At 45.9% G+C, this 21,532-nt stretch overlaps 1 protein-coding gene across 4 annotated transcripts in view; it reads right to left on the minus strand.

Moving 5' to 3' along the window:
• The window catches only part of itpr1a (inositol 1,4,5-trisphosphate receptor, type 1a), a 147,565-nt gene that overhangs the window by 35,022 nt on the left and 91,011 nt on the right, over positions 1-21,532 (minus strand). For 3 of the 4 annotated variants that reach the window (XM_053498072.1, XM_053498075.1, XM_053498074.1), the window contains 10 exons: positions 20,547-20,675; positions 19,884-20,004; positions 3,836-4,020; positions 3,585-3,733; positions 3,328-3,439; positions 2,339-2,374; positions 1,066-1,113; positions 787-916; positions 429-592; positions 140-320 (listed from right to left, as the gene is read on the minus strand). In XM_053498072.1, the coding sequence (XP_053354047.1) occupies positions 140-320; positions 429-592; positions 787-916; positions 1,066-1,113; positions 2,339-2,374; positions 3,328-3,439; positions 3,585-3,733; positions 3,836-4,020; positions 19,884-20,004; positions 20,547-20,675 (1,255 nt within the window). The remainder of the gene's footprint in view (positions 1-139; positions 321-428; positions 593-786; positions 917-1,065; positions 1,114-2,338; positions 2,375-3,327; positions 3,440-3,584; positions 3,734-3,835; positions 4,021-19,883; positions 20,005-20,546; positions 20,676-21,532) is intronic. The other variant, XM_053498073.1, reaches the window with a different exon arrangement.

A 21,532-nucleotide genomic window follows, 5' to 3' on the forward strand; every position in this document is an offset into this window, starting at 1 on the left:
CTGCCCTTCATCCCTTATACACTGTATAGGGCACTTCATCCCTTAGAGACTGTATAGTGCATTTCATCCCTTAGACACTGTCTAGTGCACTTTAGTCCCTTTATAAGGTTAAGAGAGATGCTGATGTTACATAGCTGACCTCTACGCCTTTGAGGTGTGTCCCGGTCTGCATGGTCGTCACGACGCTTGTTGCCGAGGTCACTGGTGTTGACGGTAACCGTGGCTTTGATCTCCAACTGTGCGGCTTTCATTCGGTCATAAAAGACCCGGAAGAACTTTTCTGACTTTTTATCCTCAGTGAGACGTTTATAAAACGAACGCTGCAGTAAAGCAGACACATTACATTACAAAACACACACACACACACACACACACACACGCACACACACACACAGAGGATAAGGTATTCTATTTGTGCCCACTCTGACCTGTATAGTAGTGTTCCCGCCCTCCAGCAATGCGATAGCCAATAGGATGCTCTCGTGAAAGACGCGGTCACTGTTGGTGTTCATGATGAGGTCGATGACCAGGTCAGACGCCCCCTCGCGGTCCAAATGACACTGAACTTCTGTTAAAGACATCTCAGCTCGACCTACACACACACACACACACACACACACACACACAGCCACATACAGGAACAAACGCACACTTGCTGTCACATTTTTTTAGCAAATCTATAACTTCTACAACTTTTAAGACAGAAACTGTTGGAAACATAGAAGGATCCATTACTCCAGTAAAAGCCAACAACTCCAGCAGATGTAACCAGTAAAACAAACCCACCTGACTGGTTCTTGTTTGGACCCGCAGGTGTGAGTCCTGAGTTAGTGAAGGTGGTCAGACTGTCTCTTCTCCCTCCACTCCTGAAGTTGCCATAGTAACGGTTCACCAGTAACTGCCTCAGTGCCTCACCCTGCGAGAGCATCTACATTAAATAGCAGTCTGTGTGTGTGTGTGTGTGTGTGTGTGTGTAGCCAGTCATATATGTACAGTGAGTTTTATGATGCCAGACCCCAGGATTAAAGATTACAGGGTCAGTGGTCAGGGGTCATAGTGACGTACCCTTCTGTGATCCTCCTGCTGTTTTGGTGGCAGATTCAAATCCCCCTGCTGAGTGTGTGAGTAGAGCAGAACACTAACGCAGTGTTAGTCATCAACATGCACAGTGAACACACACACATGCACACACACACACACACACACACACACACACACACACAGTATCATACAGCTCAGGTGTACTGAGTAGATTAGTGAAAGGCACCTGATGATCAGCAGCCAGAAAGAAAAACTCAGTAAAAGATCTGTTTAAGGCCTTGTTCACACGGGCGTTAAGTTTTTGGATAAACGAACGCGCTCTGAACGTCCTAGACGTTTATGTTGTGTTTTGTAGTGGCGCTCGATTGACACTGGCGTTCGTTTGTCTAACGTCAGCCTGCAGCCCAGATTGTAGTGTGTGTGTTAACCTGTAGGGGCAGTGTGTCGGAACTGGATATGAAAGCCCGCCGCTACCGGGGTCACTCTCTGACTGCACAACGTCGGATTAAAGGAAGGTTTTTTGTGGTTTATGAAGAAAACACTCGCTGCTTGATCCGCGCTCACCGGACGCTACGAACGCAAGAAAAACGCTCGTTTTTAACGCCCATGTGAACAAGGGCTAAAAGCTGTGGGTTGTGACCCGAACCCGTCTCTACACCTGCAGCCTCAAAGCACTTAAACTCTGCCTTAGAAAATATTCTGATTTACTGTACTGCTACAGGTGGCAAGGTGCAACAAGCGTTCTCTCCTCAAAGCTCCACACACACACACACACACACACGCACACACACACTTTTGAATAGAGCATGAGGAGAATATGGGGGGGAACTTAAAGAGGACATGAAAAGACTGTACAGAGAAAATAAGAATAAGAGGAGAATTTAAAGAAAACATAAAAACATGATGAGAATATTAGAAACTCCACACAGACAGTTATTCCAGCTCAGGGCGAAGCAGGAGATGTGAGGAGACAACACTACACACTGCACCGCTGAGACAGCAGATCTCCAGGGTTCAGTACGGCTTTCTGCTGCTCTAATGCAATAAACTTCAAAATACATGACGACTGTGTTTAATCTCTGCGAGTAAATAAAAACCTATTTACTTATAAATTCATAATATTTAAGAGCTGTTTTAGGACCAGTTAGCTGTTCACTTCCACACACACACACACACACACACACACACACACCAAACACCTCCTCACACTAAACACGAGACACAAAGTTTACACAGAAGAAAAAAATCTGAGAAGTATAAAGAAGAAGGACATGATGAAGAAAAAAAAGCACACAACCTCAGTAACATCCATCTCATCATCATACGCCACGAGCTGTAAGAGAGGAGTGAAGGCGGGGTTAGTGCGGCACACACCGGTGGAGTACACGGGATATAAATCACGTCACAGTAACGAAAAACAATGCGCTTTATAGACACATGCAGGAGTGAGGAGTGTGAGGAAACATGCACGTGTGTGTGTGTGTGTGTGTGTGTGTGTGTGTGAACCAACACTCAGTACTCTTCTCCAATCTGAGTGAACAATCTCTGACTAATGTAAGAGGGGGAGGGGCGTGGCTTACAGGGCCCCAGTTATGTCTCTAATCACAGGGACAGGCAGCGCGGTCTCCTCTGGGGTGGGAACAAATGATTCGTAGGTTTGTTTAGAATTTTAACAAAATCTAAAAAATAAAACTAATGTTGCATATCAGCTGCTCCCTGGTAACAGGTTAGGGTCGTGTCCGGAATGTGTTGGACTGTGAGTGCACCATAGCCAGGTAATGCCTGGGCTCACCCGAGTTGAGGTTAATAATTAGTCTGTTTATAAAAAGTTGTGTCCTAGGTTTGGTTCTTTGTCTTGCATCAGTTTTTGTTGTCCCGTCTGTTCTAACACTGTGTTGTTAACTGTTGATCGCTCTTGTTGGATTGGCCTGGTTTGGGTTTTTTTTAATCTTCATGTTATAGTTTTGGTTTGTTCATGTTTAGTTTATGTTTGCTTCTCTTATTAAAATATTTAAGTCCTAACCTTAACACCCTAACCCTCACCTGCTATACTCCAAACGCGACAGGTTGATAATCTTACTATTATTAAGTTTATTGCAATTTTGTTATCTGAATTCGCAGATAAATGTTATTAGATTGATTAACTTTTTAAGATGTTTTTTGCAGGAGACACGGAGGTGTGTAAGTCTGAGTGATAATTAACGGATTCATAAATAAACTTAAATAATCTGATAATGTTTACAGATTTTCACTTTACTGGCATCCTCATGTCTCACATGCTCCTACCTTTTCTCCATATCCGCGGTCTTTGGTCATCATTTCTCTGAGAGTCTGCAGAACTTTGATGCAAAGACGCTCCTCATTCTCCTCCAGCAGCTGCTTCGTGTGCTTTATCAGTCTGTTTTATCAGAAAAAAACACACAGATTTATCCACATCTACAGATCACACTGAACAAACACCACTGAAGATTTAATAAATGACTGTGGTGTTTTCAGTGTTTTCAGAGTGTGTGTGAGTTTGAGGAAATGTGTGAAGTGCGTACTTGCAGATGAAGCCTCCACTCTCACACTTGCGATGAGCTTCAGTGTGTTCAGGAAACAGCAGCTCTGGACGATGGAGAACATCCACCAACACCGACAGCTCCGCCTGGACCAGTGGCCTCAAACGCTCCTCTAACGCTGACACTATGTCCTACACACACACACACACACACACACACACACACACAGATAATAAACAGACTGTAGAGATGTGTAGACAGTGTAACAGCGGGTGTGGTGGTCACACAATCACCTGCAGTCTCTCGATGATGTTGCGGTAGTCTCTGGAGGCCGTGAGGACCGAGTCCCTCCGAACAGCGTTACGGGCAGACAGTCTCCAGCTCAGAGCTGTTTTCTGAACGATGTTGTTGGACTTTATAAACAGATTACTCACTTGACAGTCCAGATCCACTGGGATAGCAATCGCTCGCCCTTTAGCTATGAAACAGATTTAGCACACGATTACATCAGGTGTATGTTGATGAAGATTCTCTTTCGTCCAGGAAAATCAGCTGTTCCCTTTTAAAAGCTACACTCGATGCTGCGTGAAAGCGCTATGGGAACGTCTCTTTGTTGTTACCGGTTGTAAAGCATGTGTGTATCAAACGCTAAATTTTGGCTTATATAACTTCGGTCAGGTGACATCATCTGATGAAGTGCACCTGCAGGTTATAAACAAGAGTGAACCGGAAACATCCTCAGATCTTTTTGTCTTCAGGGGTGCTTTGTGTTTTCGTGTGTGTGTGTGCAAGCAAATTTAGAAAGTGTTTAACTCACCGATATGTCAGAGTTTCAAGCGAGATGCGTGCCTCCGTGTGATAGATGTCCACACTTTCTGTTTTGAGTGTTTGTGGAAAGAGCACGCTTTCCTCTGGCTTCAGGGAGAGTGTGAGCACTGTGATCTCCTCCCGATTAAATCCTCCGTGGCGCATTCCTGGGGCTTACATGCAGATCTGGCAGACGCGCATGAGATGGAGTTTTTCCGTTCACTTCTCAAGCGCGCTCCGGCGCTTCTTGTCAATAGGCAGGAGAGACTTCCTCTCTCGCTTTTGTAGAGATGGTAAAGTCACCTCAGAACACTCCTTTTGTGATGACAGAGTGTATGATGAGTTACTCAAGGTAGTAACGCGTGCGGGTGAGCGACTGCATATCGAATGGCCACAAAGGCGAGCTTCTCCCAAGCGCTTAAAGTTAGATGACAGGTTTCTGTCGGGTGGCCAGGGGGAGGAGCCTCAACAACGCTTTCTCCCCTTTTTTAGCGACCTCCATGACAAGTTAATTCATTCTTGAAATAAGCCTTATTCATCCCGTGTTTTCGTGCCATCGACTTGTAACGTTCGGCTTTGATATTACAGCTAGTTACAATGCTACGGGGTCGTGAATCTAAATAAGGGTTAGTAAATATCAGGAACGACACAGCACAATAACAATTACAAAACCAAAGTGTATTGAGTGAAAACAAACCAACAAACAAACAAACAAGGTGCACCAAAACCAATATAATAATGTTATTAATGTATGCGTGTGTATGTGTATGTAAAAGATGTTTTTTGACTTGCTAAAAGACCTGAGCACTGGCGGGGCTGTTGATGATAGGGCGTTTCACAGCGAGCCACAGACCTGTCTCTCCATGTAACTAAGCAGGCATCAAGGATAAGGATCGTGCATTCCTCCTTGATGGCCCCATCTTGCCTTCCGGCCTCTTTGGCGACGCTGTTAATTACGTCGCCACTATGTTTCGGGAGGCGAGATTATATGTGTCACGTTGCCATCTTGAACTGCCGTTATTTCTCCCCTTTTTCCCACGCTGTCATGTCCTCTCGCTCTCACACGTGCTCATGTTTTCTGGCTGTCATTCTTTTTCACACGCCCCGCCTCTTTACACACCGGCATCCAATTCACAACTAATTTCTCCCGGGATTTAAGGAAGCGCAGAGCGCTGTCTCGCTGCCAGATTATTGCGTGCCTTCAAGAGCCCAGTTTTCTAGCGTTTCTTTTCGTGTTAGTTATCTCCGTCTTCGACCTCGCTTGTTCTCGGTTTTCGCTTCTAGTCTCTCGTTTTTTGGATCTTGTTCGCTGTGTGTTTCCCGGCTGTTTTTGACCTTTCGCTTCGGTTCACGGTTACGTCTCTGCTCGCTCCCCTTTCGGATTTTTGCCTAGCTGACTGACTCATTGGCTTTGAACTCTCGCACTGGCTCACGACAACGTCTCTGCTCGCTCCCTTTTGATTCACGCTCCGCGGACGGATCTTTCTGTTTTTTCGACCTGTTTTTACAAGCCTGTATTACGTCATCGGGATTCCCCCCGAAACACGGAAGTGCTCGACCGCCGACGTGCCACGCCCCCTTTTTGGCGCTGTAATCTGCACTTGGGTCCTGGTCCTTTAGCTCTCTTTTTCTTTCTGCCGGCTCCTGACAGAATAATCTGGCCAAGATGGACCCAGCAGAACTAAACAGGCTAAGGACCGCTTTGGAGAGCCAGGGTGTCATGTTGGGCTCTCACCAGCAGGATCTCCAAAGCATCAACCAGACTCTTCAAACCATTACAGGTTCCCTTGCTGCTCTTTCGTCACAAATTCAGCACCTCCAGGCGGTGCCCCCGGCGCCGCCCCCGGCCCCTGCTGCTGTTCCAGCGACAGCTCCTCTACAAACTCATGAACCCCGCCTACCAACCCCACCTTCCTATGATGGCGATCCTGGTACCTGCCGTTCCTTCTTGTCCCAATGCTCCCTGGTTTTAGAGCTGCAATCGTTGTCCTTCCCCACTGAACGCTCCAAAGTCGCATACATCATCACCCTACTCTCGGGTAGGGCCCGGGAATGGGGCACGGCCCTGTGGGATGCTCAGGCTCCATGCTGCAGGGACTTCCACTCTTTCACCACCGAGATGCGAAGAGTGTTCGATCGCTCCTATACCGGACGAGAGGCAGCTACCCAAATCCTCAATCTGCGACAAGGTTCTCGTTCTGCTTATGACTTTGCTATTGAGTTTCGTACCCTGGCGGCCTCCAGTGGTTGGGATGAGCGTGCCTTGTGCGACGCCTTCGTTAATGGTCTGGCGGATTCTGTGAAGGACGAATTACCTTCTCTTGAACTTCCCTCTAGCGGACCTCTCCGGTCGCGTCGACAGTCGTCTTCATCTTAGACAACGGGGGAGGTGCCGCACACCCAGAGACTGCAGCTCACCTTCTCTTCCTGAACCTGCTCCGGAACCCATGCAAATAGATCGCACCCGCATCTCCCAAGAAGAGCGCCTGTGTCGACGCAGGGAAAGAGCCTTCTTCTATTGTGGTCAAGCTGGCCACTTTCGGGAGACCTGTCCGTTAAAAGGCAAGGCCCCCTAGTGAAACTGAGGGTCCTAGGGGGCCAGAAACAGGACACTAACTCAATCCCTCGCTCCTGCCTTCCTGTCCAGGTGACCATCAACAACAGATCCCACACAGTATGGGCCCTCATTGACTCTGGAGCTGACCAGAACCTGTTCTGCCCCCACACTGTAGAAACCCTCAAGATCTCCTCCACCCCCCTTGAGCGCCCTCTTCCTGTTCAAGCTTTGGATGGTAGCAGCCTTAACCCCATCACTCACCGCACTCTCCCCGTAAGTTTAAGAATTTCCGGCAATCACACAGAGACTATTTAATTTCTCATCATGCATAAGTCCCACACCCCAATTGTTCTTGGACGCCCCTGGCTAGTAAAACACAATCCTCATGTAGATTGGGTCAGGAACACGATCCTAGGGTGGAACACTTCCTGTCTGTCCTCATGCCTTCTCTCTGCATCCATTCAGCCTTCTTCTACTACTACAGATAAAGGGGAGTTCCCTGATCTCACCAATGTGCCCCCGGAGTATACTGACCTCCGAGAGGTTTTCAGTAAGTCTCGTGCTACCTCCCTGCCACCACATCGACCATATGATTGTGCCATAGATCTTCTCCCAGGCACAGCCCCCCCGAGGGGGCGTCTTTATTCTCTTTCTTCCCCTGAAAGAAAGGCCATGGACCAATACATCACTGAATCGCTAGCAGCTGGAATCATCCGACCTTCTTCCTCACCTGCAGGGGCGGGATTCTTCTTTGTGGAGAAAAAAGACAAATCTTTACGACCCTGCATTGATTATCGGGGACTTAATGAAATCACAATTAAAAATCGGTATCCTCTTCCCCTCATGACCACGGCTTTTGAGCTTTTGCAGGGAGCACGCATCTTCACGAAACTGGACCTTCGTAATGCCTATCACCTCATTAGGATCAGGGAAGGGGACGAGTGGAAAACAGCATTTAACATGCCTACTGGTCATTACAAATATCTAGTGGTACCCTTTGGACTAACTAATGCACCCGCGGTTTTTCAAGCCCTGATAAATGATGTCTTAAGAGACTTTCTGAATGTGTGTGTGTTTGTCTACCTGGACGACATCTTAATATTTTCTCGCTCCCTTGATGAACATGTTACCCACGTTTGCCAGGTATTACAGAGGCTGCTTGAGAACAAACTTTTTGTCAAGGCGGAAAAATGTGATTTTCACCAGAAATCCACTTCTTTTCTGGGGTTTGTGATTTCTCCCTCCAAAATCCAGATGGAACCCTCCAAAGTCAAAGCAGTTACTAACTGGCCCACGCCCACCTCAAGACGGGACCTCCAACGCTTCTAAGGGTTTGCCAATTTTTATCGTAGATTCATAAGGAACTATAGCACTTTGGCTGCTCCCCTCACAGCCCTCACCTCCTCAAAACTTCCCTTTCGGTGGAACACAAGGGCAGAGGAGTCCTTTACTAACCTCAAACAAACATTTACTTCAGCTCCCATCCTTTCTATCCCGGACCCCTCCCTCCAATTCACAGTTGAGGTGGATGCTTCCGAGACCGGGGCTGGAGCTATCCTTTCTCAGAGAAGCCCCAAAGACAACAAGTTACATCCCTGTTAATTTTTTTCTCATCGTATTACTCCTGCCGAAAGGAATTACGACATTGGTGATCGAGAGCTACTAGCCGTCAAGCTAGCCCTTGAAGAGTGGAGACATTGGTTGGAGGGGGCTCAGCATCCCTTTTTGGTTTGGACAGACCACAGAAACCTTGAATACCTAATATTAGCCAAGAGGTTAAATGCTCGCCAAGCCCGCTGGTCTTTATTTTTTTCAAGGTTTAACTTCACTATATCTTACCGCCCAGGCTCTAAGAATACCAAACCAATGCTCTTTCACGACAATTCTCGTCGCCCCAGAATCGTTCCCCGACTGAAAGCATTCTCCCACCACACTGCCTTGTGGCTGCCACCCAACAGGACATCGAAGTCCTGGTCAGACAGGCCCTGGATCAAGAACCAGGCCCAAGCAACGCTCCTTCCAACCACCTATTTGTCCCCGAATCAGTTCGCCCACAGGTACTCGAATGGGGACACTGTTCCAGACTGGCCTGTCACCCCGGGGGGGCCCGCACCTTGTACCTGATTCAGCAACGTTTCTGGTGGGCAACTATGAGGGAAGACATTTTTGGATTCGTGGCTGCATGCGAGGCGTGTTCAAGAAACAAGTCACCCAACCAACCTTCAGCCGGTTTCCTTCAACCCCTCCCCATCCCTCACCGTCCTTGGTCTCACATCGCCCTTGACTTCGTCACAGGACTTCCAACTTCAGAGGGGAACTCCTGCACTATGACCATCGTTGATCGTTTCTCCAGATCTGCCCATTTCGTCCCCCTGACTAAACTCCCTTCAGCCAAGGAGACTGCTGAGCTGCTCATCCTCCATGTTTTTCGGCTCCACAGACTTCCTGTTGACATTGTTTCTGACAGGGGACCCCAGTTTTCTGCACACTTCTGGAAGGCCTTCTGCAGACTCATCGGTGCTACGCCTAGCCTGTCATCGGGTTACCATCCTCAGTGAAATGGACAGAGAGAACAAACCAGAAGCTGGAAACCGCTTTGAGGTGCATGACATCACAGAATCCGTAGAATACGCCCACAACTCCCTTCCCACCTCATCTACAAGAATGTCTCCTTTCCAGTGCTGTTTGGGGTATCAACCACCCCTGTTCCCTTCTCAGGAAGAAGAGGTTATGGTCCCTTCAGCACAGAGTTTTGTGTGGCGCTGTAAAGGGACCTGGCAGAGAGCCTGTTCCCAACTCCTAAGATCAGTACAAACCTTCAAGCGACAAGCAGACAGACGACGCTCGGCTGTCCCTAGATACAGGATCGGCGATAGAGTGATGCTTGCCACGCGAGACATTCCCCTCAAAACCATTTCACGTAAACTGTCCCCTAGGTTCATTGGCCCATTCACCGTTACCAAGATTATCAACTCGTGCTCTGTCAGGTTACGCCTGCCCTCCACTATGCACCGGATAAACCCTACCTTTCATGTCTCCCAAATCAAGCGCCTTGTCACCAACCCCTTGTCTTTTTGCCTCGCTGACTGACTCATTGGCTTTGAACTCTCGCACTGGCTCACGACAACGTCTCTGCTCGCTCCCTTTTGATTCACGCTCCGCGGACGGATCTTTCTGGTTTTTCGACCTGTTTTTACAAGACTGTATTACGTCATCGGGATTCCCCCCGAAACACGGAAGTGCACGACCGCCGACGTGCCACGCCCCCTTTTTGGCGCTGTAATCTGCACTTGGGTCCTGCTCCTTTAGCTCTCTTCTTCTTTCTGCCGGCTCCTGACAATATGAACAGGCCTTCGAGAAATTTTTTCCTTGCTGTGCTCAAGAGTCGGGACTGTCGGCCACCAAGACCTGACCAGGTCTGACTCTCGCAAGGCGGGAAGCTCAGAAGGAGAGTGTGATGAGCCGGACACCCCCTGCACCTCTTATTGATAGCGCCCGTTGGCCGACCAAAGTATGGTTCTCGGATCTAATATCTCTCCTCGACGGCTCACCGTGGGTGATTCCAGTGAGAAGGGATCTTCTGGATACCTTTACATCTGGCCACTGAGGGGGGCCAATTAACAGACGCTGGTCTTCAGCCATCCAAACTATTTTAAGTGCTAGGGCTCCCTCGGCTAGAAGAACTTATGTCCTCAAATGGAGTGTATTTGAAAGTTGGTGCGTGGCAAAAAAATTTAGACCCAGTTTACTGCCAAATTTTTTCAGTGCTGGAGTTCCTGCAAGAAAAGTTGTTTTCAGGCTTAAGCCCTACTACTCTTAGAACATACGTAGCCGCTATTTCAGTCTGTCATGTTCTGACCGATGGGGTTCCAACACTTTAGTTGCCCGGTTTATTCGTGAAGCTAAATGGTTGAGGCCGCTTACTAGAGCGACGGTTCCATCCTGGGACTTAGCTATTGTGCTCAAAGGTCTGATTGACACCACTTTAAACATCACTAGAGTCAGCGCCTGTCAGGCTTCTGACTCTCAAGATGGTTTTTCTTATGGCCATTACTTCTTTGTATAGAATTGGAGATCTGCAGGCTTTGTCAGTCTCTTCATCCTGCCTAGACTTTGCCCCTGAGCTAGTCAAGGCCATTCTGCATCCTCACCCGAACTATCTTTCGAAAGTTCCATTCTCAAAAATGCACCCAGTTGTTCTTGAAGCATTCTGTCCTCCGCCTTTTTCCAGCTCAGGAGCAGGAGAGACTTAACTTACTACGTCCAGTACGTGCTCTTTAGATTTACGTCCACCGCACTAGCCAGTGGTGTAAGTCAAAGCAGCTTTGACTGCTTGCGTGACTGAACGTCCCTTCAGACGTCCTTTCAGAGAAAAATTTACTGAGGATGTTTCCGGTTCACTTTTATTTATAACCTGCAGGTGCACTTCATTAGATGACGTCACCTGACCAAGGTTATATAAGCCAAAATTTGACGTGTTTGATACACACATGCTTCACAACTGGTAACAATAAAGAGATGTTCCCATAGCGTTTTCATGCAGCATCTCGTTCCCGCTTTTTCAGGGAACAGGATTACAGCACAGTAACCTGAGACGTTTTGTTTCACCTGAACAACAACTTCATTTTTTGTTCAATTGACATGAATCAACTTCCAGACTGTTAGTGTTGTTCCGTGTTCTTTTACACACATAATTCAATTTAAATTTATTTGACCATTTAACAAAGGTCATTGTCACAGAACAGCTTTACAAAATCATAAGAGGACACAGTGGAACCTCGGATTGTGAGTAATGCGGTTTGCAAGTCTTCCGCAAGACTTCCGCAAGCAAAGATCTTTACTACATTTTGACTTGGAAAACGAACAAGTCTTGGTTTACGAGTACCATGTATCACGCATGCGCTTTTTGTTTTGACGCTGAGCATTACATGATCACAACTGAGCCAACGTTTTTTCTCTCTCTTGCGCTGTGGAATTCAATTCAATTCAATTCAATTTTATTTGTATAGCGCTTTTAGCAATTTTCATTGCCGCAAAGCAGCTTTACATAGTCAAAAGAATTATTTAAGTTTGTATGAAATGTGAATTTGTATGAATCAAAATGGTCAGTTTGTCCCTGGTGAGCAAGCCGAGGGCGACAGTGGCAAGGAAAAACTCCCTGAGATGGTAATAGGAAGAAACCTTGAGAGGAACCAGACTCAACAGGGAACCCATCCTCATTTGGGTGAAGCAGAAAGCAGTAAATGATCTGCATTTATACAGTGTGTAGGGTGGGAGGCAGTTCAGCTATAATAGCTGATGTTAATTGATGTTAATATGGAGTCCAGGTAGTTATTGAAGACCCAGGTAGACTTGTAAGAAGTTCCAGTCATGAACTATCGAACTGTCAAGTCCCCAGAGAAACAGTTGCCAACACCAGTCAAGGCCAGAACCATTTTCTAGGTGGAGAGAATCATTCCCAGACACCAGACGCATCCCAGAGAGACACACGGGGCATCCATGTGACGAGATCTTCAGCCAGAAGCGGGGCACCAGGATGGGTCAGACAGGTCCGGAGGGCAGAGGGAGTCTGGATCACTGGCAGCTCAGGAACGACATGTGTAGCTCGACAGAGAGAGAGAGAAAGAGTGAAAGGGGGGGACAGGAGGAGAGAGGAAAAAGAAAGAGGGGGGGAAAGAGAAGAAGAGGAGAGATGGCAGTTAGGTATGGTCACAGTCACACAATGTATAATGTGAATGTATATTAACTGTAGAGTGCAAGCAGAGACTCCGGCAGGACTAACTATGACAGCATAACTAAAAGGGAGAGCCAGAAGGAAACACAAACATGAGGGCTTCCTGACATGTAAAGCAAACAATCACCTCACCGTCAGCAAACCTGAGTGATCAATGAGAGTGAGGAAGACAGCATCCAAACATACCAGTTCACCATAATACTCTACGTCCATGAGTCCCCCAGATCTGCTCCTTTACCTATGGCAAATCTATTTATAAAAATGCTTGGCTAAATAAATAGGTTTTTAGCCTGGACTTAAACACTGAGACTGTGTCTGAGTCCCGAACACTATTTGGAAGACTATTCCATAACTTTGGGGCTTTATAAGAAAAAGCTCTGCCCCCAGCTGTATTTTTCATAATACGCGGTACTGACAAGCAGCCTGCATCCTTTGATCGAAGTAGGCGTGGCGGATCGTAAGACACTAGCATTTCGCTCAGGTACTGCGGCGCGAGACCATTTAATGCTTTATATGTCAAGAGTAGTATTTTAAAATCAATGCGAAATTTCACAGGGAGCCGATGGAGTGAAGATAAGATAGGGGTGATGTGCTCATATCTTCTGGTTCTGGTGAGGACTCTCGCTGCTGCATTCTGGACTAGCTGAAGCTTATTTATGCATCTAGCTGAACAACCAGACAGTAAGGCATTACAATAGTCCAGCCTAGAGGTGATAAAAGCATGAACTAGTTTTTCTGCGTCGTTTGGCGACAATAAATTTCTTATTCTGGCAATATTTCTGAGGTGAAAGAATGCTATCCTGGTAATATTATCTACATGTGCTTCAAATGAAAGGCTGGAATCAATAATCACACCAAGGTCTTTCACTGTTGCATTTGATGGAACAGAAAGGCCATCTAAAGTTACGGTGTGATCTAAAATTTTACTCCTAGCTGTATGCGGTCCTATGACTAGAACTTCTGTCTTATCCGGATTTAGCAGAAGGAAGTTAATTAGCATCCAATTTCTTATGTCCTGCACACATTGCTCAATTTTAGTAAGCTGTTTTTTCTCATCAGGTTTTGCTGAGACATATAACTGTGTATCGTCAGCATAACAATGAAAACTAATACCATGCTTACGGATTATGTTGCCCAGAGGAAGCATGTAAAGGGAAAAAAGCAGTGGACCTAAAACTGAACCCTGCGGAAACGCCAAACTCCACTAGAGAACATGCAGAATAATCACCATTTAAGTCTACATACTGATAACGATGGGTCAGATAGGATCTGAGCCAGGAGAGGGCTGTACCCTTAATTCCCACTACATTTTCTAATCTGTGAAGAAGAATAGCGTGATCAACAGTGTCAAAAGCTGCACTGAGGTCAAGTAATACAAGCATAGTTACACAACCCTGATCAGAGGCCAATAGAATGTCATTTACTACTTTAACGAGCGCTGTCTCTGTACTGTGATGAGGCCTAAATCCTGACTGATACAGTTCATGTATGCCATTTCTATGTATATATGAGCATAGCTGCTCCGCTACTATCTTTTCCAGGATCTTAGAGATAAAGGGGAGGTTTGATATTGGTCTGTAACTGGACAGCTGACAGGGGTCGAGGTCAGGTTTCTTAATTATTGGTTTGATAACTGCTAATTTAAAAGATTTTGGAACATATCCAATGCTGAGTGAAGAATTAATTATTCTCAACAGGGGTTCTATTATTGCTGGTACTATCTGTTTAAGAAAATGTGTCGGTACAGGATCTAATATACAGGTTGATGAATTAGAAGAAGAGATGAGTGAAATTAGTTCATTCTCTTCAAGGGGAGTAAAGTATTCTAGGTTCTGATCTGACATGGCTAGATTAACATCTGCATCAATTACATTGTTCGGTTTCAAAACCTCAATTTTATGCCTAATATTTAAAAAGTTCATGAAGTCCTCACTATTGCATGATGTTGTTGTGGAGATTTCTGCAGTGGTCTTATTTCTGGTTAATTTGGCTACAGCATTAAATAAGAATCTAGGATTATTTTTGTTATTTTCTATAAGAGTGGAGAGATATGTTGATCTAGCTACACTAAGAGCTTTTCTATAGTTCAGGATGCTCTCCTTCCATGCTATTTGAAATACTAGTAATTTAGTTTGACGCCATTTACGTTCTAATTTCCGAGCGGTCTGTTTTAGAGTGCGCGTGTGATCGTTATACCAGGGAGCAAGTTTTTTATCTCTAATAATTTTTCTCTTGACTGGAGCTACATTATCTAGGGTATAGCGAAATGTCGACTCTAAATATTCAGTCGCCTGATCGAGTTCTGTGGGGTCAGACGGTGATCTAATCGTAGTTGGGAACTCTGGGAGATTACTGATGGAATTGTGGGTAATCGTCTCCCCTGCTGGGTCTTAGTGCGCGTCTCTTACTGGTATAATCAACATCCATGTACGCATGTACTGTTTACTATAACACTGTGACCACGTGTGTGTTTAAAACATATTTTATTTTGTGTCTGTATGCGCGTGTGTACAGTGGCGTGTACTGTTTCTCATAACCCGTGTGCACACGTGTAAAGCAAAAGAAAGTCTTATTAGAGTGGTTAAAGAATAATTTTCCCTCTCTCTGTCATGTGAGCGCGTGTAATTTGACACCGTGCCTCTTCACACACACACTCTAGCCTTTACACCCCCCCACCCCCTCTCTGCTTCACACACACGCACACTCTTCTCTGCTCAAAAACACTGCTCTGTCGCAATTCTTTTCAAAGGTAAAGTGCCTGTTCATTTGTTTGTTTGTTTGTTTTACTTTACAGCAGTGATTCCGTTAATTTGCGCTCACATGAGTGTCATTACCGATGTTCCTAGATTTTTCTGACAAAACCGATGTTCCTTGATTTTTCGGACAAAACTCTCTTTCTGTTAATGTGTGTGCGTGTGTGTGTGTGTGTGTGTGTGTGTGTGCTTGTGTAAAATTTAAATAAGAGAGGAGGAAGGTTTACTGTGTAAGACGAGAAAAGGGAGAGGGGGGTCTGATTCCTCCTGTCCTCCTACTTTAGCTTCACACACAAACACACACACATACATAAACGTACACAGTGCCTGCGCTCATAAATGGAAACACTTATCTGTCTGGATTTATTTTTACTTTTTTTTTAAGGTAAAGTGCAGGTTAATTTGTTTTATTTTTACTTTATATTTTGTAATAATTATTTTAATGTATCTATTTTTTTGGGCCCTGGAACGAATAATTTGAGTTTCCATTATTTTTTATGGGAAAATTTATTTAAACACTCGCCTTGATTTATGAGTGTTTTGGAATACGAGCCCACTTCTGGAACAAATTATGCTTTTAAACCAAGGTTCCACTGTAATGGTCAGCCCACATAATGTTCAGTGTGTCTGAACAGAACTTAAGTGTGTTCTGCCCAAGAGGGGTTCCATATGCAGGTGGCATGGCATAAACAGCAGTCAGCCTCGGGTCAGAGGTCAAGAAGATTTAAATCAAATTCAAATTTTATTTGTCACATACACAGTCATACACAGTATGAAATGTAGTGAAATGCTTACACGACCGCCAGTGACCTTAAAAAGAGAATTAAAGCTTATATAAGTAATAAATATGAATAAAAGGAATACGATAGAAAAATAAAATAAAAATAAAATAAAAATAAAATTTAACTAGGAAAAATAGAACTAAAAATAGAAACTGAAAATAGAAATATACTGTACAAATAGAAAATATAATGGTGTGCAAATATGCATAGAAACAGTGTCTTTGTGCAACGGTTATTAAAGTGTCTTTGTGCAACGGTCCAGAATGCAAACGTAAACATGTAGTGTAGGTGTGAAGGTAGATGTGCGTTTGAATTGTCCATAGTGTCCATGGATTTATAAAGATTGATTGATTGATTGATTGTGAAAAGATTGTGGTATTTCTGCATAGTGGTGTGGTTGAGAGACCTTATCGCCTGTGGGAAGAAGCTCCTCCTCAGTCTCTCTGTGTTGGCCCTCAGGGAGCGGAATCGCTTCCCAGACCGCAACAGAGTGAACAGTCCATTGTTGGGGTGGCTGAGGTCCTTCACGACCTTCCTGGCCTTGGTCCAGCACCGCTTGGTGTAGATTGAGAGCAGGTCAGGGAGCTCGGTGTGGATGATGCACTCAGCTGATCGCACCACCCTCTGTAGAGCTCGTCTGTCCTGCATGGTGCTGTTTCCGAACCAGGTCGTGATATTTCCCGTCAGGATGCTCTCTATGGTGCAGGAGTAGAAATTCCTAAACACCTTAGAGGGCAGTCTAAAGTCTCTCAAGCGCCTAAGGTGGTACAGACGCTGCCAGGCCTTTTTTACCACGGTGTTGATGTGACAGGACCATGCCAGGTCCTGCGTGATGTAAACACTGAGGTATCTGAAGCTGTCCTCTCTCTCCACTGGGCTCCTGTTGATGATGGGGGTCTGGTAGTTCCTCACCTGCTTTGTACTGAAGTCCACTATCAGCTCCTTTGTCTTACTGACGTTCAGGAGGAGATTGTTTCTCTGGCACCAGTTCTCCAGATTTCCAACCTCCTCCAGGTAGGCCGTCTCATCGTTGTTGGTGATCAGGCCCACCACGACAGTGTCGTCAGCAAACTTGATGACGGTGGTGGAGTCGGTAGTGGCCACACAGTCATAGGTGTACAGAGGGTACAGCAGGGGGCTCAGAACACAACCCTGGGGGGCTCCAGTACTGAGAGTGATGGAGGCTAAGACATGTCCGCCCATCCTTAATGCCTGTGGTCTGCCAGTCAAAAAATTGGAGATCCACTGACACATGGATGAGCTGAGTCCCAGGTGCTCCAGCTTGGTGGTAAGTGTGGAGGGAATTATGGTATTAAATGCAGAGCTGTAGTCGATGAAGAGCATTTTCACATAATTCCCCCTCCGAGTGTCCAGGTGAGTGAGAGATACATGGAGGAGATGTGAGATTGCATCGTCCGTGGAACGGTTTGGACGGTATGCAAACTGTAGTGGGTCCAGTGTGTCTGGTAGTGAAGAAATGATGAAGTCTCTGACCAGGCGTTCAATTCAATTCAATTCAATTCAATTTTATTTGTATAGCGCTTTTAGCAATTTTTTATTGCCGCAAAGCAGCTTTACACAGTCAAAAAAATTATTTAAGTTTGTATGAAATGTGAATTTGTATGAATCAAAATGGTCAGTTTGTCCCTGGTGAGCAAGCCGAGGGCGAAGCACTTCATCACTACTGAGGTGAGGGCTACAGGGCGATAGTCATTGAGAGAAGCAGGATGAGGTTTCTTTGGGACAGGAACAATGATGGACTCTTTGAAGCATGTGGGGATCACCGACTGAGATAAAGAGATGTTGAATATCTCAGTGAACACAGGTGCTAGCTGGTCTGCGCAGGCTCTGAGGATACGACCTGTAATGCCGTCTGGTCCTGCTGCTTTCCTGGTGTTCACTCCCTTGAAGGCTCTCCTTACGTCATGCTCGGTGATGATGAACGCGTTTCCGGTGCTGGCAGTGTCTTCCTGTCTGCAGCCATTAGCGCTGCTAGCATTAGCATCGCTAGTGTCTTTAGCTGCACATAATCCCTGCCACAGGCTCCTAGAGTCACTCTGTTGGAGTTGTGACTCTAGTTTTGTCCCGTAGCGCTGCTTCGCCTCTTTCACCGCCTTCCGGACACTGTATGACGCAGCCTTGTATGGTTCCATGTCCCCCGACGCGAGTCCCGTGTTGTAGGCAGCGGTGCGAGATCTCAGAGCGCGCGGATGGTTTTATCCACCCACGGCTTCTGGTTGGGAAACGTTCTAATAGTCTTTTTTTCCACGGTATCATCCGCTAGTTTCCCGATAAATCCCACAACCGCTTCCGTAAACACGCTGACATCATCGGAGCTGTTCCTGAACATGTCCCAGTCTGCGTCATCGAATGTGTCCTGTAACGTGGCCTCCGATTGGTCCGTCCAGCGCGCGACCTCCCTCTGAACCGGAACTTCCTGTTTCAGCCTTTGTTTGTATTTTGGCATGAGGAAGATGGCGGCGTGGTCGGATTTACCAAACGGTGGGCAAGATTATGCCTTGTAGCCGTCCTTGACCGTTGTATAACAATGATCCAGTGTCCTTTCGCCCCTGGTGGGGCAGGTGATATGCTAATAAAAGTTCGGCGCTGCGCGTTTGAGGTTGGCACTGTTAAAGTCCCCCGCCACAATAAGCGCAGCGTCCCCGTGTTGTGTCTGGTGCTGTGTGAGTGCCTCATGCAGCTCGCATAAGGCAGTGTCCATGTCCGCTTGTGGTGGAATATAAACGGCACTGATTATGACCGATGTAAACTCCCGAGGTAGATAAAAAGGACGACACATGATGGACAGTAGTTCCAGATTTGGTGTGCAGGAGCGTGTGAGAGGAACAACGCTCGTGCTGTTGCACCAGCTGCTGTTCACCATTAAACACACGCCGCCTCCCCTTGACATCCCCAAGTCCCGTGTCCTGTCCATGCGGTGAACCGAGAAGAACTCAGCCGGCTGGATGGCGTGGTCCGGCACCGCTGGGTTCAGCCATGTCTCGGTGAAGCAGAGGAGATTGCAGTCCCGAATGTCTCTCTGAAACTTTACCCTGGCCCTGAGGTCATCGAGCTTGTTCTCCAGTGACTGGACGTTGGCGAGCAGGATGCTAGGCAGAGGTGTGCGGTGTGCACGGGCTCTCAGCCTGTTCCTGACGCTGGCTCGTTTCCCTCGGGGCCGCCGCTTTGTGTCACGTCCATTGTTCTCCCTCAGGATCTTACTCGGCCAGCTCGGATCCGGAGTTAGAAACGTCCAATTGTTAGTACATTGTATACCAATAAAAACAAGAGTGTCTCTATCATAACTAATGTACTCCATGGTGGTACTTTGACTGGTTTTAAAACGCTAAAAACTAACTTAAAGAACAAAAACAAAGAAAAGGTGGTCGGAGCAGTCGTGACGGCAGCCGACCTCACCGGCGCCATCCTGGATTCAGACTTACTGCAGGAGATGGATCCCACACGCCATGTTCTGGCTCAAAGCTGTTTTTAGTTGAGTGGAGCTAAAGCACAAAGCTGGAGAGCTGCAGGGATGCCATGTGTTTTGGACATAATCAGAAGTTAAAGTGGTTTGAGTTTATTTTTCTTTCGAATAAGTAATACAGGAGGACATAATTTGAGCATTACTTATTCCTCAGATGATGTTTTATAGTTTGTTTAATTACATGCTGTCTGGAATAAGCGTGTTGGTGGATGAGGGGGTCTTACCCACGTCACTCAGAACCTTGATGCAGGCCTCCACACTGCCCTTCTGACTCGGCACCAGCCAGGTACAGTGATACACACGGAACACACCCTGCAGCAGCTGCACAAACACCGGCTGCCGAGTCTGAGGAACAAACACACACAAAAACACAAACCACAAATAAAACATCATCTCCATGACAGGATTACGACTCACACTCTGATAAGCCTCATCCTAATTATCACCCCCAGCCCACGCCCCTTCCACACCATCCCAAATCCCTCAGCACTGCACTGACGGCCTTTTGCCCCAGCACTGCTGTGTACTGCGCTCTGATTGGTTAGAAGGTATCAATTAATTCTTCATAACAGCAGCTTTGACAGAAGTGTAGGTTTATATTAATGCACTCGGTGACATATGTTACTAAACTCAGATGAATGATGAAGTAGGACATGTTGTTCTTTAATAAACATTTGATTAAATCCCAATCTCCTTAACCAGTAACACTTTCTTTTCACCCTGCCATGATTATTTTCCGATAACTGCAAATCCTCAACTGTGTTTAATTCCTTTTTTATTTTGCTTTTTGGTCAAAAACTGACAGAATATAAGTTAATGTGTTTAAATGTGTGAGGCATCAGTAGATTTTTCCCGCCCTTTGATTGTCTGCTGTCCGTGTTCATCACCTGCAAGCTGGTGCTCTGGTCAGAAAACGGTGAGCTGAAGAAGGTGGTGACGATGCTCATGATTGTCTCGGTCACATAACGCTCCAAAACCGTATCCGCATGCTTACGATCACTCGTGTTGTTACAGACCTGCCGGGAGAGAGACCAAAGGTCATTCAGAGGTCATATAGGTGTCTGACATCACAGACTCAATTTTTACACCTGTTGACCTTAAAAAAATCAGGTTTCACCCCTGCAGTGTACTCTGTGTGTATATACAGTACACATATAGGAGGAAACAAATACTGCGCCAAATTCACAATATGAATTGTTTTAAATCAAATTTAAATGCAGCTTATTTTATGCTAAAGTGGGTATGTCCATCTCTGTCATGAGGTGACTTATTTTAATGTCAACAAACGAGCCAAAATAATCTGAATGCAGCATGTCGTGCAAACTCTGACAGACAAGCAAAAAATTCAGTGGTTATTATTACTGTAATCAGTGATATTATTATTTCAGTTTGAAGCCCACATACATTTCTATCTGTCTTTCTGTACAGCAGAACTCTCTGTCCAACTCAACTCTCTGCCTGCCTAACAGACAAACAGAAATTTTTCTGAAACTGATTTCTGGTCCTCCAATGTATAAAACATAAAGATATCATTAAAAGAGCGAGTTGTGACTGAACCTTGCTTTTATTTAATGATGTTAATATGTGTTTAATAACAGGTGTTCAGGCGTAATAATGCATAATGTGTGTGTTTGTGGATCTTTGGTCAGTTGTAACATCATGCGTCATTACAACACACACCTGCAGTACATTATTAGCACTAAATTATTTATGTGACCACTTCAATGGATCTGAGCTATAATAGTACGATAGATAGACAGACTGCTACGAGGGGGCGCTTCAATATGGCGTCACCAAGTATGTTGTTAAGTGTGGGAGCCCCAACGCAGGAGCAGTGGGCTGTGGAGTGTTTATTTCAACAGGGAATAATCGG

Source organism: Clarias gariepinus, chromosome 6 (assembly GCF_024256425.1).
Source record: "Clarias gariepinus isolate MV-2021 ecotype Netherlands chromosome 6, CGAR_prim_01v2, whole genome shotgun sequence".
In the NCBI taxonomy this organism is placed as follows: domain Eukaryota; kingdom Metazoa; phylum Chordata; class Actinopteri; order Siluriformes; family Clariidae; genus Clarias; species Clarias gariepinus.